The sequence below is a fragment of the Electrona antarctica genome (assembly GCF_951216825.1).
Source record: "Electrona antarctica genome assembly, chromosome: 2".
Taxonomy (NCBI): Eukaryota; Metazoa; Chordata; class Actinopteri; order Myctophiformes; family Myctophidae; genus Electrona; species Electrona antarctica.
In genome coordinates, this window is record NC_136807.1 from 12,503,061 (window position 1) to 12,521,114 (window position 18,054).

Genomic DNA, 18,054 nt, shown 5'->3' on the forward strand with positions numbered 1-18,054 from the left:
AACAACAGTCAAGAGTTTGATGACAATCTCATTCAAAGGTTACATTTCTTGAAACTTTTAATTCTATAAAAGCACTTGGTCTGGATACTGTTGTTTTGAATACTTGTCGTAAGCCAGGTTTGAAATGATATACTCTTCATGAATTGAGATGGGGAAGAGACTGGTATGATCATCATTTGTCTGTATATTTACTATATAACTGCACTGCAACTGAACATAAAAAGTTGTGCTCTTCCTTCAGGTGTGCTGTAAGACGTGATCAAATGAATGTCCCTTGTTATACTGATATCTTTCCTGACATCAATCCACCTTTTCACTATTCACAGGTTATCTTGCATTGTTTGTTCTTGTTTCCCAGTGGGATATGCCTGGATCATTCTGTTGGACTTTGTGATCTCAAATAACCTGTTTTTCCATTTACTAATCTTGTATAGAGAAATAAAGTCGCTATTGCTCCCTTGTGAATTCATTCTCTATTGTGTACTGTTCCCAGAGATAAGATTGGTATTCATCAAATTTGCGTCAACATGTGTACTGTATTAGGCCTATACTGTGTCTGCTTAGTACTGTGGGTCCATTCATTTTAAGGCCTCTGAGGTCTGATTAAATTCCCATCACCCTTAGAACTAGAAAGAAATAACTGCCAATAAACACACTTACACTGAGTTCTTACAAGATTTCAACAATGTTTGATTTTCAGTAATATATCAAAAATAACGGTAGTGGGTCGCACACACCGGTAAGACTTCAGTTCAAAATATTTATTGCATTTTTGAACAGGGACAAACGTTGCGGCTATCCAGCCTTCACACTGATGAAGGCTGGATAGCCGAAACGTCAAAAATGCAATAAATATTTTGAACTGAAGTCTTACCGGTGTGTGTGACCCACTACTGTTATTTTTATATGTTTTGAACGGGTAGCGCACCTACAGTCAGAGCGCGGTGGTCACATGAAGAGTGATTTTCAGTAGCAATAATCATAATATATAGCCTACCCCTCTCCCTCTCTCTCACTCACTCACACACACACACACACACACACACACACACACACAGCTAAAGCCTGAGGGTGTCTTCATGGAGACAGCTAGCCCATCCACCCCTCACCCCTGATAATCACAAGCATTTAGTTAACTAGTTAGTTAACTAATTTGTGACCAATCTGCAAAATAAATGCTTACCAGTACCACTCACAAAATACTATCACTCAAGTAGCCTACAGGTCAATAAAACCAGAAAAAGCACTAAGACTTGTTTAGACAATCAGGGTGGTCCATTTTCAATTAATCATAAAAGTAGCATGTGACAGGTCAAACTAGGGGGTTTTCATCATTCTGAATCCATTGCAAGCTAGTATTTGTTTTGGACGACGGCCATAGCCACTTTTCCAAAGATGACGGCTGCCTGTCACTGTCATCACATTTGACGAAACCCTGTCATCATCATCACAGCCTTCCATGGTTGAAACTTGCAAGGCAGCAATAGGGTATTACGGTAAAGTGACGAACCAAACGTCCAAGAACTTTTACTGTGGCGTGGACGTTTGGCACATCCACAATGTAGCTACTGTACACCGTGACTGTCTGCACGAACCTCCGTCAAGTTGACTCAAGTAGACACCCCCCTATGGCTCTGCCCCCAAGTAGACATGGCAGCCTGCCAGCCAATCAGGATTCACAACATAACCGGCTTATTTTCCACATGCAAGTCAACGGGAGCTTCAGATAACGGTGTAGAACTTGCACTTGCTTGTCTAACCTAAACGGTGAGACCTTTGGCAATTTTGCCTCTGTCTGGGACATTTAATTGGCTCTAAATCTTTTTATTTTATTTTAAGACTTATTAAGCTAAACAGTGGACTTTGAAGTTTGGCGTGTTAACAGAATATAAAACACCTGCTGAGCTGCAACCTCCGTCGCTGCAAAGCCACCATGGAGTCCAGTGGGGAGGTAATCTATATTTTGTGTTCAATTAAAAATATGTCGCAAAACTGCAGTTAGCCTAGCCTACAGTTCAGTTCAGGGCCTTTCTCAAGTTGGAAGGCAAAAATAGTGATTTGTTTGTCAGAAGCTGCGCACCATGTATGCTTAGACTTGCACTCCTGCCTACTATTCATGCATGCTCCTCTCTAAACGTTTGTTTTGCACACACACACGCACGCATGCGCACTCACAGTCTCTCGCGCACGCACGCACGCACGCGTACACACACACACACACACACACACACACACACACACACACACACACACACACACACAGCCGACCATTGTAGGGGTAGATTCAACAATTCTAGACTGACATAAAAAATAAAATATGTAGATAAAACAATTGATAGTGACATAAAAAGGAGATGGGGACCAGGGATGCCTTAATTGCTTTGGAGCTGCATGGTAGAGCCACTGTGTAGTGGCCCTGCAATGCAGTTTTACCCTTGAGTGACTGTGAAGCATGTGTATGTAATCCATAAACTGTCAGAGCGCTTGTAGATTTGTGCTTGTGTGGAGAGTTTTTTTGATTGATTGATTGAAATATTTATTAACAGTTTGCAGAATTACAGTACATTTCAAGCACAAACTCAATACAAAGACTGTTAACTGTGAGTGGACGACCCAATTAAGCATTACACATTACAAGAGGGTCCACCTTGTTCATTCCATCAAAACATTTAGAGACGTACAAATAGAGACTTCTATAGTCAAAGAACAGAACAGGAATTCATCATAAAGGAGGTAAAAAGGGAAAAGAAACATACCTATACAGTGAGGGGAAAAAGGGGTGGGGGGGATTCAGATTTTACGGGGCCTGCAGTTTCGAATTGCAGCCGTCCGTAGGTGCCCTTTGAGAGCGGTTTTGAAGGAGTCAAGGGAATCGCATGTCTTAATGACTGTTGGTAGGGCGTTCCACATTTTGGTGGCATAGGAGTGAAAATAATTTAGTCCCTTGTTTGTGCCGAATCTGGGTTGTACATGGTTCGTTGCACTCCCTCTGGTGTTGTGGGTGTGGACTTTGTTAACATTAGTCAAGTGGAGGCAGTGCTTTTTTTTCTGGTCAACCCATGCATGGGTTGACCAGAAAAGGTGAATTAAAATTCAATTCAGAATCAATAATGACCCCCAAGTTCTTTACTGTACTGTTACTTTCTACAGTCAGGTTGCCAAGTCTGCTTATTATTGATTCTTTCTGCTCACTAGATCCGATTATGAGAACTTCTGTCTTAGGTGACATTCACACCAGAAAGCTTTGCTGCGATTAAAACGAATTCTGCTGCGCATTGTCAGAAAGTGCACTTCGTTTGGCAGGTGTGAAGGCTCATTTGAATCCTAATGCGTATCAAAGAACCGCATTCTACTCCGAGCAAAAACGGGGGTTTCGCTTCACTTCCAATCCCACTTGATTACGATTCGGTGCAGGTGTGAATGCAATCCGCAGTAGCCTAAATAAAGGAAACGAAGCAAACAATGTGGCGGGTGAGGAGCTGAACACAGTTGGAGACGGAGAAGGCATATTTTACGCAGCGCAAAGATGTCCCGTTACCGTGGATAGACGTGGTCGAATGAGGAGACTGAAGCCCTGATCGAAATTAGGACGAGTACATTAATCAATTGCTTAAGGAAACACATAAAAACAGTGCAGTGTATTATAGCCTACAGGGTTCCCCAATTAATTTTCCTCGAGGGCCATATTTTGACTAGGGTACCAGGCTGGGGGCCGAGTCCGCACGCGTGAGGTTGAGGTCTTGCCCTGAAAATTCATTTTCAGGGCAGGACCCCATTTGAAAAGGATGCCCAGTTTGACATGCACAGGCTACTGACCCCCATTTAATGCCATTTATATCTGGGACCCCCCCCCCCCCCTTCCGCGGGCCGCAAGGGGGCGCTCCGCGGGCCGCAAATGGCCCGCGGGCCGCCTATTGGGGAACCCTGGCCTACACTACAGAATATTCTGTCTGTCTGTCTGTGCGTGCCGTAAACATGGAGTGCTGCCAATGTGTGGGGACTGTGGAGTAGGGACTTTCATCTCGATAAACTTGTAAACATTTGAACACTTCCTTCCTGGACTTTGTAGTCCAGGAAGGAAGTGAGACCACATTTTCACGGTTTTGACTAAAATATATATTTAAAAAAAACATAGTACACACATAGAAAACCCGGGAAAGTGTTTCTTGTGTCCTAAACATCATTAAAATAAGATCTGCTTGCAAAAGGGGTGAAGTGGCCCTTGAAGACCGTACCTGTTTCCGCTGTGTCATTGGGGAGAATATTTTGAATAGGGTGAGGGTGAATGTAGGAATATACTCTCAAAACGTATATGTTCAAACAAAAAGGCGTTGAAACCTAGCCTGGCAGTGGCTTGGCCAGCCTCATAGCCCCACCAGGCTAGTTGAAACCCCCCTGAGGTGGCCAGCCTCGTAGCCCCGCCAGGCTAGTTGAAACCCCCCTGAGGTGGCCAGCCTCATAGCCCCACCAGGCTAGTTGAAACCCCCCTGAGGTGGCCAGCCTCATAGCCCCACCAGGCTAGTTGAAACCCCCCTGAGGTGGGCAGCCTCGTAGCCCCACCAGGCTAGTTGAAACCCCCCTGAGGTGGCCAGCCTCGTAGCCCCACCAGGCTAGTTGAAACCCCCCTGAGGTGGGCAGCCTCATAGCCCCGCCAGGCTAGTTGAAACCCCCCTGAGGTGGCCAGCCTCATAGCCCCACCAGGCTAGTTGAAACCCCCCTGAGGTGGCCAGCCTCATAGCCCCACCAGGCTAGTTGAAACCCCCCTGAGGTGGCCAGCCTCGTAGCCCCACCAGGCTAGTTGAAACCCCCCTGAGGTGGCCAGCCTCGTAGCCCCACCAGGCTAGTTGAAACCCCCCTGAGGTGGCCAGCCTCGTAGCCCCGCCAGGCTAGTTGAAACCCCCCTGAGGTGGCCAGCCTCGTAGCCCCACCAGGCTAGTTGAAACCCCCCTGAGGTGGCCAGCCTCAGGGGGTAAAAAAAAGGTAAAAAAAGGGTACCTCACAGGAATGATATGCACTATAAAATTAAATGTACAGTATTACGCACGCACACACGCATGTGCACGCACACACACACGCTGGTTCTGAATCTTCCCTGAGGAGTCCTGAGTCAGATATCAGGTGGTACGCTGAGGCGTGTACGTGCCGTGCAGCGGTTCGTGGCTGTGTTGTGGTGATCGTGCCGTAGTGGCAGTGCTGGTTGATCCCTTACACAGCTCAGCGATCACGTTGTCTCCACAGTACATACGTGTAGGAGCCCATCACACTATTCACGAGAGAAGGCTTAAAATGCTATTAACAGGTTGCTGATGTAATGTTCAGGCTCTCAGCTCTCACTGTCCTTAGAGGTGGTCTTTTTAGAGCCATAAGAGTCATAAGATGAATCAGACTCATCATTATTGTCACATCACCCTTAGAGGTCCTTGAAGGGGTTCAAGGGGGTCCTCAGTAAAAAGAGGAACTCTTTAAATACTTAATTAAGCCTTTGGCTATTTGAAAATAGCTGATCTACAAGCTCACAACGCATTGCAATGTGATGTGCTGTGAGCTTGCAGATTGTTTTTGAAAATAAATGAAAAGAAATAGATACAAAAGTGTAATTGTGTGTGTGTGTGTGTGTGTGTGTGTGTGTGTGTGTGTGTGTGTGTGTGTGTGTGTGTGTGTGTGTGTGTGTGTGTGTGTGTGTGTGTGTGTGTGTGTGTGTGTGTGTGTGTGTGTGTGTGTGTGTGTGTGTGTGTGTGTGTGTGTGTGTGTGTGTGTCTGTTACATAATGGGCTCAGAGTGTGTAGTAAGCCGTACTCAGCCAGCCTATTTTGTCTGTGTGTTTACTAACAAACGTTTGTTTCCCTGCTCACCAATATATATAATTATATAGAGATCTGTTTGATTAAAATGTTATACAGTAGGTGAAACATTTATGGCTGATTTATACTTATTTGCATGCCACTGCAAGACAGGATGTGCAACTAAGTATGAATCAGGTTTTAAGAGGCTCTGGGCACACTTCATTTTATTATTCTGCTGCTGCATTACTTACTAGCCTGCCATGTTTTGAATATGCTGTAGTTTTTAACTTGAATTTGATAAAGGGTTGCACTTGCAGCCAGGCACCTTTAAATGACTGTCAGAGCAGAAGAGAATAGAATAGGCCTACAATTCCACTTGATACACCGTTGTTTCATAATGTGCATGTTAAAAATTTAAATAAAAGCCATAGAAATGCCTCTAAAACACACACTCAAACTGGATGTTTGTTGGACCATGGATTTTTTAAATTTTGAAATGCAGATGTTTAAGTTTCCTTTGTTTGGCCTGTCAACAGCGAGTGACGTTACCACTGATGTTGGCGGTGGGGACAGCTGTCATTGGTTCACTGCAGTTTGGCTACAACACTGGTGTCATCAACGCTCCCCAAAAGGTGAGTACGGTTTCCTTTCAGAATAATGTGTTCTACGATATGCAAGCCATCGTTCATAGTGTGGAACATGAATAACTTTACCAAAGACCTTATAGTCTCATGCGCAGGACTGTTGCCTCCCACAAAGTTCAAATGCTTAAATTCAATCATACAGTTTTGGAGCAGCACCACTTTCAACCCTTGTATGTCCAAAACTGTTACTTTTAAGGAAATGGGGAAAAAAATAATCTGTGCTGTAATCTATCTATTAATGCACCGGAAAATGTCTGTCACTCAGTCCTTCTGTCTGTCTGTAGCCTACACTTCCTTATATTAACCTGACTCCGCCAGAGTCAGAGTCTCTACCGCCAGGGCAGTAGAGAGTACTCGGATAGTTATTATTAAGTAACAAGCTCTTGTTAGTACAATACATTGATTAATTATTTCTATAACCTATATACAGATTTAATCCCTTTCAACCTGCATGGTGTCCCAGGTAAAAACCAAAAACGTCCCAACACATTGCATTGTGACACAATGTGAGTTTGTAGAACTGCTATTTGATACTTTTGCACGACCCTCACTGTCATGCGATGGAGTATAGAAGATTGCTTTAACTTGTGAAAAATAAATGTAATAAATATATAAAAAGGTTTTTGCCTGACTGTGATGATAGTGTCGCTCTGTTTCTCTCACTTTCTGAGAGACCTGATAAGATTTTGTGCAATATATTGACCGATTCCGTAACGGGTCTCATGGTCGCAGCCTACGTATTTCCTGTAGGCGGAGATGACACATCTGCGGTTTCCCCGCACCAAGCTTCTACTACAGTGAATGGAAAAGTGACTGATGTTAGTCTGCCTCAAACGTTACTCTTTTACCTGCTTTTTACTGACACTAACATTACAAAGATGCCCAGAACATCGGGATGAACCTGTGTAGTTTATGGCTGCTCCAACAGTAGTGGCAACATTAAAATAAATAAATAAATGGAATGTCAAAATATCTACCGCGGTGGCTGAGACCAGAGCCATTGAGTAATGGTTGAGACAAAGCAGTGAAAGGTCCTGAAAGATAACGTCAGTCTTACCCAATACCTAATCTTTCTGTTTTAGGAACACAAGGCTGTTGTACTTATACCTCATACTAAGCATTAAAGTATGGGTGAAGCTGTAACTGAATTTTGCCTTGAGGGATTAATAAGGTTTACAGTTTACACCAATGGTACTCTAAAGATCAACAACCAACATTGTTCTTCAAAAACAGAAAAGAATGTTATTTTTGTGTTTCACAAAGTCTAATTTGTCAAAATATGCTCACCTTGTTGACCGGTATCAGGTACGGTCGCCCCTAAACCATCTCGCCCCTCGATTTTTCCGCCGACCTCACGCCGACCGCTCGGTGCCGCGGTTCATGTATTCTTTATTTTGTTTTACTGAGAATAAGGTTAGAAATAAGTTAAGGTTAGGCATAGTTTTACTGGGGTTAAGGTTAGTAATAAGGTTAGGTTTAACCGTTTAAGCATAATTTACTTAGGTTACTTAGGAATACCAGGCCGCACAGTTCCGCCGGCTGTACGCCCGGGGCGAGTTGGTAAAGGGGCGACTCGTGTGGTATTCTGTTGACCCATCAACTCAACTCTGAAAATAGAAGATCTAAAAGCTCACAACGCATCACGTTGTGGCACGTTGTGTCTTGTGAGCTTGTAGATTTGCTATTTTCTGTGAATGTACCCCCAAAATGAGGATGCTATATACAGTATTATCTGCTGTGTTGTCTTGTGCTACAGATTATTGAGAACTTCTACAATGAGACGTGGAACAGCAGGTATTCAGAGGGCATCACCACGACCGCTCTGACCACCTTGTGGTCTGCCTCCGTGGCTATCTTCTCCGTGGGAGGAATCTGCGGCTCCTTCTCTGTTGGCCTCTTCGTCAACCGTTTTGGAAGGTGCGTGACTGAGAATATTTTTGCGGATTTGAATGCCATCAATGCATCGAAAGGGACAATATCATGTTTAGTCAGAGCATTGAATGCTCCAGTAGACGCGTCTACGTGCGAAACGTTATATTGTGATGTTTTGGAGTACTTATACATACAATTGTATGGTACAAAACACTGAAGTCCTTAAACCAGAAACCTAACCCTAACCTCAGTTTTAACCGGCCACGTAAATCCCCTAATCTCATATCAGTTTAAACCGGCCACGTAAGTCCCCTAACCTCATATCAGTTTTAACCAGCCACGTAAGTCTGCTAACCTCATATCAGTTTTAACCGGCCACGTAAGTCCCCTAACCTCATATCAGTTTTAACCGGCCATGTAAGTCCCCTAACCTCATATCAGTTTTAACCAGCCACGTAAATCCCCTAACCTCATATCAGTTTGAACACAATCAGTGCCGGGATTCCTTCAAAATAGAAGCTCTGGGGTGCCGGAAAGACATGGTCGCTTTTACTCTGAAACCCCCCCCCCTGGAAACAATCCGGGAAAAAAACTGAGAAATATTTTGCTAGCTTACGTTGGTCTCGAGTCTATTATATCGCTAGAAGCTCCAAAGCGTTCATATTTTTGAACGAGAGGCATGTTGAAGTCAGAAATGAAGCGCTTAGTATATCCATCAGATCAAAACCACCTAGATGAGCAGATACGAGGCATTCTTTCTGCTGCGCTAACAGCTAATCGAGCGGTAAGCTAATATGACTGAAAAGCGAAGCATGGTGGCCAAGAGTCGGACTGAAAAATAAAAAAGGGAAAAATTCAGAATATTCTCCCCTAGCTTGATATCATTGAGGATGCGCTAGGACGTGTACGTCCAATGCATCCCTCGATTGGATTCCCTAGGACGTGTGGCTACGTCCTATGGACGGAAACAGTTAACCAGCCACGTAAGTCCGCTAACCTCATATCAGTTTTAACTGGCCATGTGAGTCCCCTAACCTCATATCAGTCTTAACCGGCCACGTAAGTCCCCTAACCTCATATCAGTTTTAACTAGCCACGTGAGTCCCCTAACCTCATATCAGTCTTAACCGGCCACGTAAGTCTGCTAACCTCATCAGTTTTAACCAGCCACGTAAGTCCCCTAACCTAATATCAGTTTTAACCAGCCACGTAAGTCCCCTAACCTCATATCAGTTTTAACCGGCCACATAAGTCTCTTAACCTCATATCAGTTTTAACCGGCCACGTAAGTCCCCTAACCTCATATCAGTTTTAACCGGCCACGTAAGTCCCCTAACCTCATATCAGTTTTAACCGGCCACGTAGTCAGTTGACAACGCGCGTCGTCGCTGGAAGCCGTGATCAAGCGCACAGAATGCAGCCTACTGAGATCTGGCAGGTCAGTAGACGCGTCTACTGGAGCATTGAATGCTCTGATTAAACGTGATTTTGTCCCTTTCAATGCATTGATGGCATTCGAAACGGGAGTAATATTAATCATGCACTCGACAAACGCAACTTTTTCTTCGTAAAGAGAGCAAGTGAATGTTTTTAACAATGTACAGTGGATGCTATTTTGCAGGAAAAACTCCATGCTCATTGTCAACGTGCTGGCCTTCATCGCTGCTGGCCTAATGGGCTTCTCCAAGCTGGCGTCGTCCTTCGAGATGCTCATCATTGGCCGTTTCGTCGTGGGCCTGTACTCTGGCCTTTCCACTGGCTTCGTGCCAATGTATCTCGGGGAAATCGCTCCCACTGCTCTCCGTGGTGCATTGGGTACCCTGCATCAGCTTGGCATCGTGATTGGCATCCTTATGGCACAGGCAAGATCCTTCAAATACTTTAGGGTTGAGCTACAGTGTCATGTCAAAAGGCTGTTGGTGTGTTAGAGAATGTTTTTGCTGGAGCACGTGCCCTGACAAACACTCGAAAAGGAGTTGCTCATAATATTCTATATGAGAGACTTTCTCATCTAAACTAATTTGACAAATGACACACTTATTCCAGTTTCATACCGGCTATTTAACTGGAAGTTTGCTCTGCTCAATCTGCTTGTTTACTTGCTGCTGCACACTGATACTGCTGTGCTGCTGCCTGCTTAAACTTTTTCTGCTCACCCTCCTCCACCCCAGCTACCACCTGTCGTTTTGGATCTGCTGGTACGGGGGATTCGGAGTCCCTATGGTTGGGACTGATGCGCTTGATCTCAGTACCTAAAAAGCAGATCCAATTCATCGCCAAATCATAATAAATATATTGCTCATTTTATATTCAATAAATATATATTCCATCCATTCTTGAGTTGTCCTGACTGAATTACCAATGTACTGCAGTAACTTTGTGTGCAGAACATTTACTTGTATTCCCCTTGTGTGTGTGCAAAAATATATTTAATTTAATTTCAGACAGTATCAGGGTAAAGACTGACTATAAGGGAAATCTTGGGTATCTTGGGTATCATAAAACATGTTAGCATATGTTGGCTAGGACGCTCATCACCTAAGATGTCTCATCTATTTTGGGGATGATGAGCCTAAATGCTGTGTGTGTTTTGTGCAGGTGTTTGGGGTCGAGTCGCTCATGGGGAATGCCACTCTCTGGCCCATGCTCTTGGCCTTCACCTTTATCCCGGCTGTGCTGCAGTGCACCCTGCTGCCATTCTGTCCTGAAAGCCCTCGTTACCTCCTCATCAACTGCAATGAGGAGAGCAAGGCCCGGAGTGGTGAGACCCCCATTTGAAAAGATATGCCAGGGACCCCCATAAGAGAAGATTTTTACGACTCTAGCAGTGATTCTCAACCTGTTTAATTTCAAGGACCCCCAGTTTGACATGCATTAGAGTCTACGGACCCCCATTTAATGGCATTTCTATCTCTGGGACCCCCATTTATATTGTAAAATCAATGCTAATTTAACTCTGAGAGTGTACAAATGGAACCAAATGGACCCGTTAGGGTCCATTTGGTTCCATTTGTACACTCTCTGAGTTACAGACCCATAAGGGTCCATTTGGTTCCAAATTATCATTTAGCTGGGTCCCCCCTGGAACTCCCTCAAGTACCCCTAGGGGTCCCAGGACCCCACTTTGGGAACCAATGCTGTAAAAAGAAGATTTAAATGTTGTTAGGTGAGACGCACGCATGCATGTGTACTATCCACAGCATCAAACCTAAAAAAAAACCTGCCAGTCACTCTGGCCCGCCATGTGCCTGTTCTGACTCCAAGACATTTATATTTTCTTGGACTGTACATGGAGAGAGACAAGAAACAGAGGGTGGGGGTTTGGGTCCAGTTTTACACATTCAGAGTTAAGGTTCCATTCAGCCATAATATGTCACACTCCACTCCACCTCTGCGGCATAAGGTTCCTTATTTCCATGAGACAAATCTATAAGGCAGCACTCATGCAGTTTGCATCATTATAATGTGAAAGGACAAAAAAAACAACTATGAAAATGGCCATTGTGAGCTCACAGATGTAATTAAAAGGATTTGGGGGAAGTAGGCTACTTCTATTCCACACGTTTTTAAAAGCTCAGTGGATGAAGTATTGAATTGTTATTCGTCCTCACTTTTAAATGAATGCTCCGGATTTTGCTGTGTAAACATCTTTTTTTAAAAAGGACATTGGATTTATGAACAACAACAACATGTTTACCATTGTGTTGCCAGTCTTGACGAAGCTGCGGGGCACAGACGAGGTGAGTGCTGACATGCTGGAGATGAAGGAGGAAAGCAGACAGATGATGAAGGAGAAGGCGGTGACCATCGTAGAGCTGTTCCGCAATGACCTCTACCGCCAGCCCATCTTCATCGCCATTATGCTGCAGCTCTCACAGCAGTTGTCCGGTATTAACGCAGTGAGTGGAAGGAATGTTTAAATAATATGTAATGTTGTTTTAATCTATTGAGACATACATAATATACATGCCAGATGGAAGAGTACACCGGTGATGGAAGAGGTACTCAGATCATTGATACTTTGTAGCAATATTACAGTGTAAAAAAATATATTTAAAGTAATAATAATAAAGTAATAGTCCTACATTCAAAATCTTACTGAAGTCAAAGTCCAAAGTATGAGCATCCACATTAGTAGCTAAAGTTAATGTTGTCAATACGCACAATGCACATTTCAGAATCATATATAATATATATGATTATTATTAACAGTTTAAGGGCCCCATACGGAGATCACCGTCAAGTTCAAGTGCACGGTCAGTTGCCCGAGACGGAGATTGATAAAACGGACGGAGATTAATGATATCAAAACCGGTCGCATCGCTCCACAGCCTAGGAGCGCTTGTTGCCCAATCCTCGGTGTTGCACAACAGTGACACGTCATCGAAAATGTTCCCTGCCTGTTTAGCGGACGAAAATCTTAAAACGTTCATAACTCGCGATCTAAATCATCCCGTCTAATTATGAAAAAAGATCCTGTGTTAGACTCAAATCTGCAAAGTAAACTAAAGCTGTCAAATAGGGAAGTAAAAAGTACAATATTTCCCTCTGAAATGCAGTTGTAGTTTATAATTTCGCTTGCAATAGAAGTAATGTCCATTGTCCACATTAATTAAGCATAAACATAGATACACATAACAAGGTATAACCAGACAGTCGCGTCGAGCAGCTTCAAGTCCCATCCACTCCCATTATAAGGGGAAAACCAGAAACGCATTGCCCACGCTACAAGTTGAAGCCACGCACTAGTGTCATTTCCACCAACCAACTGTTTAAAAACGTTCGCTCTAAAAGAATATATATTCAAAGATTTGCGCCACATTTTCTCGATTTTTCAAAAATAGCAGATCTACAAGCTCGTAGTGCCGCGCTATGAGCTTGTAGATCTGCTATTTTTCAATAGCTAAAGTAGAACAGAATGCTTAAAACACCAAAAGGGGTTCCTGCCCAAAATGGGTTAAAAACCCAGAAGAGACGACGCCTGGGCGAGGCGTTTTCTTGATGCCTTTTTGACGCGACTGTCTGGTTGTACCCCTAGAAACATGTTTCCATGGTAACGGCCTCTACTGTCATCCGCTACAGGTGTTCTACTACTCTACGGGGATCTTCGAACGAGCAGGGGTGTCTCAGCCTGTGTATGCTACCATCGGGGCAGGAGTGGTCAACACTGCCTTTACTGTGGTGTCCGTAAGTTATACAATCTAAACCTTTTTCATTTCAACTTTGATTTAGATGAGGCCACGGACGCTCATTTGACTAATTTTCTTTATCTGTGGAAACCCAGTCTAAACATTAAAGGAGCATTCAGTGATTTGGGTGATATGGAAAACCCCCCGGTCCGCCCCGGTATACAAGATGTGCACATGTACGCACTACAGTACAATTTACAATTTAGTTTAGGCAGTGGGGGGACATGCAACAGGCCAACAGCACATACACTAAGGCCCGCCCCCGCTCGATCATGATTGGCGGAAGGCCCCTCTCTATCCTGATTGGATGAAGGCTGGGCCACCTAGCCAAAAATGAAACCTAAGGTTTTTTTTGACCCCAGGGGTTAACTGGGGGCAGGGAGGAACTCCTTATATGGTCAGCACACTCTATAGTAGGGAGGATTATCACAACAAAACAAAAAAAGAAGTGATATTTGAATGAAGTGAAATCACTGAATATACCTTTAACATGTCTCAGTCTCTAACTTTGGTATTCTCTCTGGCCAGTTGTTTATAGTGGAACGTGCAGGCAGAAGATCCCTCCAGATGACTGGCCTAATGGGAATGGCCGTATCAGCCGTCTGCATGACCGTTGCCATGGAATTGACTGTAAGTGTATGGCGGCCAGGTTTACTTAGTTTAAGATCCAAAACACAGCAATATAAAGTTTCACCATTAGCAATGTTCAATGTGGATCATAATTTCACCTGCCTCATTGTGACCTTTAAATGCAACCAATGAGCACTGAACAGTAGAAAGCAGGTATTGTCACGAGTGCTGATGTTTTACAATTGAAACCTTTGTTTCAAATGACTGAATACTTTTCCCCGGCGTGGTTTCCTCTCCTCAGAACCAGTACAAGTGGATGTCTTATGTCAGCATCGTGGCCATCTTTTCCTTTGTGGCCTTCTTTGAAATCGGCCCCGGTCCTATCCCCTGGTTCATCACAGCGGAGCTCTTCGGCCAGGGTCCCCGGCCCGCTGCCATCGCCGTGGCCGGCTTCTCCAACTGGTCTGCCAACTTCATGGTGGGAATGTTTTTCCCGTATGTTGAGGTAAGGAACTCGACTAAGTATCCAACTCCCAACAAGGGACACTGCCAGAATTATGGTTCTTTTTAAACTAAATTTAGAATTAATAGTACCAAGGAACTTTAACATGCGGTCTAGAGAGCCTTGCAAACGGGGAGCGAGGAACGCACACGTTGTTGCCTGGATCAACGACAGGTCTGCTCAAGAGGGGCGCGACAACGCAAGCGTTAAAAAAAAAGCTAAACCGAATCCAGGTCAGATGAGTCGTGGGCGTGTGCACGAAACGAGCACGCGCGCAACAAATTCACGGGACCGCGCTCACATAAATACGTTTGCGTTGTCGCACCGCGACTTCTCCGAGGAAAAACGCAGGTCTCATTGAAAATGAACTATAGGCGCGTTTTATCGCTCCCCGTTTGGAAGGCCCTTAAGACTACAGTTCATCAAGGCAAATTATCTTTTACTTAGCACTTGCATACTGCTTGAAGGATTCACCTTCCATATGATATAAGAAGGTGCAGTAAGTGATATTGTTTGTTAAAATAAGTGTTAAATAGCTCTATATTCAAATAGTAATCATATATAGTGTTTGTTTAATAACAAGGGTTACTGTGTAATCCATATAGCAATGCATTACTGCATTACAATGAAGCCTAATATAGGCAATCTTTCTAAATAATAACATCTCTCTTGGCCGGGCATTATAGGGTTTAACCTCAAATAAATTGCAACAGAAACTCTTTCAACTTTTTTTGTTTCATAAATATGTTAGTAACAACATATCAAATTCCTAAAAAATCCCAGTGGTGGAACATATTGAAAAATGCTAAAAAAAGGTGATGGTACCATTAACAGCCTATATAAGGCAACATTCTCAACGTCAAGGTCAAGTTTATTTATATGTCCCAAGCTGGGCACTTTGTTTTACAGCAGATAATAAAAGCTCTTAAAAGACATTACAAACAGTAGAACATACATAAACAACAACAGACATACATTATCACAAGATACAGATTGTTAAACAACGAAAAACAATCCTTGGGCTAGAAACGGCCATAGCCGTCATCACAAATGTTTGGGCAACTTACACCACTGGGGTTTCTTAGGACTTTTGATATGTTTTTACTAACATATTTATGGAACAAAAAAAGTTGAAAGAGTTTCTGTTACAGGTTGACCCCTTTTTTCCCATAGAATGCCTCAGGCAGAGGCTCTGAGCCACTCTGCTACACTAACAGGACTTGCATACATGAATGGAACATAAACTGTCTTTTTTTCCCTCCCTTAACCTTCCCTGTAGAAACTGTGCGGCGCTTATGTCTTCATCATCTTCACCGTCTTTCTGCTCGGCTTCTTCGTCTTCACCTACCTCAAGGTGCCGGAGACCAAGGGCCGCACGTTTGACCAGATCGCCGCAGAATTCCGACAGTCAGCCGGACGTTCCTCTGAGAAATACTCCTCCTCTGAGGAGTTCCAGACCTTTGGTGGAGCAGACTCGCCACTTTAAAGGACACAAGCATTGCACTTTTATGCTTCTTTTGTACACCATCGCATGGAGTTGTCACGTGCCGGAAATGGTCGAAAATGTTGCAACATGCCGCAACGCGCTGTGAGCTTGTAGATCGGTTCTTTTTGGCACACGATAACACTATGTGTTTAAATCACACTGTCGACTATACTACTACTACTAAGTAGAAATAAGTCGAGGGCTTTTCTAGCAATGGTTGCTATGTAGAGATTAAGTTACAATGACTGATTGAACTTTAGCCAATTATATTTTGCTGCAGAAACACTACCATTTACAAAGTGGGGAAAACATTTACTTTTTTGGCACTTTCTTTCAAGATGTACATCATAGATGTGATTTTCTTTTCTTTTTTTCTTTTTTAAGAATTTGGCCTACAAAGACATGCCCAAAATAGAGATGCTATTAAGTACTTTCTGGAGGTAACAGAGATTATGTGATGACATGACCAGGTTAAACCTGCTCATTCAGTACAAGCAACTACTATTTTAAGGCATTTGTCTCTGTAGGGCCACCAATGAAAAACAGGGAATTTCTTTGTTTAACTATCTGCACTGTGATACTTTTGGTGATATGTATGCTCATTTGTACTTTGACCATTGAATATAGAAGGACAACGTGAAAACAGGCATTCTTTGTCCATGGAAAGTGATCCGAGATTGTCATATACTGTACCTTTGTAGGGTCCTCCACCATTTTAAAAGTTGTGATGACCTGGAAGGTACGTGCTGGCCTGTTGAAAGTCACTCAGTCACAATTTTAGCGAGAACCTTTGTTGTTGTTGTTGTTGCATTCCTCATTGGAACCAATGGGTATTATAATTATTTAGGGATATAACATTTGCCCGTAAAAGTCAACAGATGTGTGCCAATACATACTGTATCGAATGGATTAGGTATATTGTATTATATGTATTATCGCTGAAGGATGGATTCTACTAGCTAGTGTGATTGTATCAATTTCATTTCCAACTTGTTTTATGCACTCATACTGTTATTCACTGAGGACAATAATTAGCTGTGAAAGAATTTGTCATGCATGTGTAACACCCGGGAATCGAACCCGGGTCTCCAGCGTGGAAAGCCAACATCTTAACCACTAAGCAAAAGGGATATCCCCTATGATTTGGGGAGACTTTTAGGCCATCAGGCTGAGGTTTTGAGCCACTCTGCTACACATGACCAGACATACGACCGACCGACGGCATACGGCCGACCGACAACCTTACAGGCGTATGCAAAGGCCCAACTTATGTAACTTAGATAGTTTTTTATGTAGATTTATAGCATTTTATGTAGACTTATAGCATTTTATGTAGACATAGCACTATAAAGTATACATGCATAGTTTCATTATATAGATATTCCACTGTTACGTTCTTAGCTTACGTATGATTCATGATGACTACTTTTTTATGTATGTGATGTATTGCTTTTTGTTCTTGCTTAATGTAAATCGCTCTGGATTAAGATGCTAAATGTCAAAATTGTAAATTGTACATATACTGTAGATATTTGACAGGCTCAGACAACTATTACATCATTACTTACACAATTATATACACTTACATTCAGAAGTATTAGAATACATGTATACTGTATAGGCTGCTTATGGATACTCAACGGTATTAGAATTTGTACCCTTCAACATAACTTATGTTGATCTCAACCAACCAGTGGCGTGCACAGATAGACACTAGGGGGTGCTAGAGCACCCCATGCCCTTTTGGCAATGTGCCCTTTTGAAAAAAAGAAAAACTTTTTTTTCCTTTTTTTTTTTTGATTTTTCAAAAATAGCAGACCTACAAGCTCGTAGCGCGCCACTCGGTGGCGCGCTATGAGCTTGTAGATCTGCTATTTTTCAATAGCTAAAGCATAACATAATGCTAACACCAAAAGGGGTTCCCGCCCAAAATAGATTAAGGCAACCGGCCGGTTCCACGCGCTGCACAAGGTGCCCTTTTTTTAACTTGAGCACCTGCCCCTCTAAA

At 43.2% G+C, this 18,054-nt stretch overlaps 2 protein-coding genes across 2 annotated transcripts in view; one reads left to right on the forward strand and one right to left on the reverse strand.

Moving 5' to 3' along the window:
* Positions 1-18,054, reverse strand: part of gmeb2 (glucocorticoid modulatory element binding protein 2) — a 263,131-nt gene that overhangs the window by 92,478 nt on the left and 152,599 nt on the right. The window lies entirely within an intron of this gene.
* On the forward strand, positions 1,745-16,821 carry LOC306942425 (solute carrier family 2, facilitated glucose transporter member 1-like). The gene is made up of 10 exons (XM_079528300.1): positions 1,745-1,951; positions 6,320-6,415; positions 8,184-8,344; positions 9,921-10,161; positions 10,898-11,060; positions 12,011-12,198; positions 13,382-13,486; positions 14,017-14,118; positions 14,360-14,563; positions 15,840-16,821. The coding sequence occupies exons 1-10, from the start codon at positions 1,934-1,936 to the stop codon at positions 16,044-16,046; spliced, it is 1,485 nt and encodes a 494-aa protein (XP_079384426.1). The 5' UTR covers positions 1,745-1,933; the 3' UTR covers positions 16,047-16,821.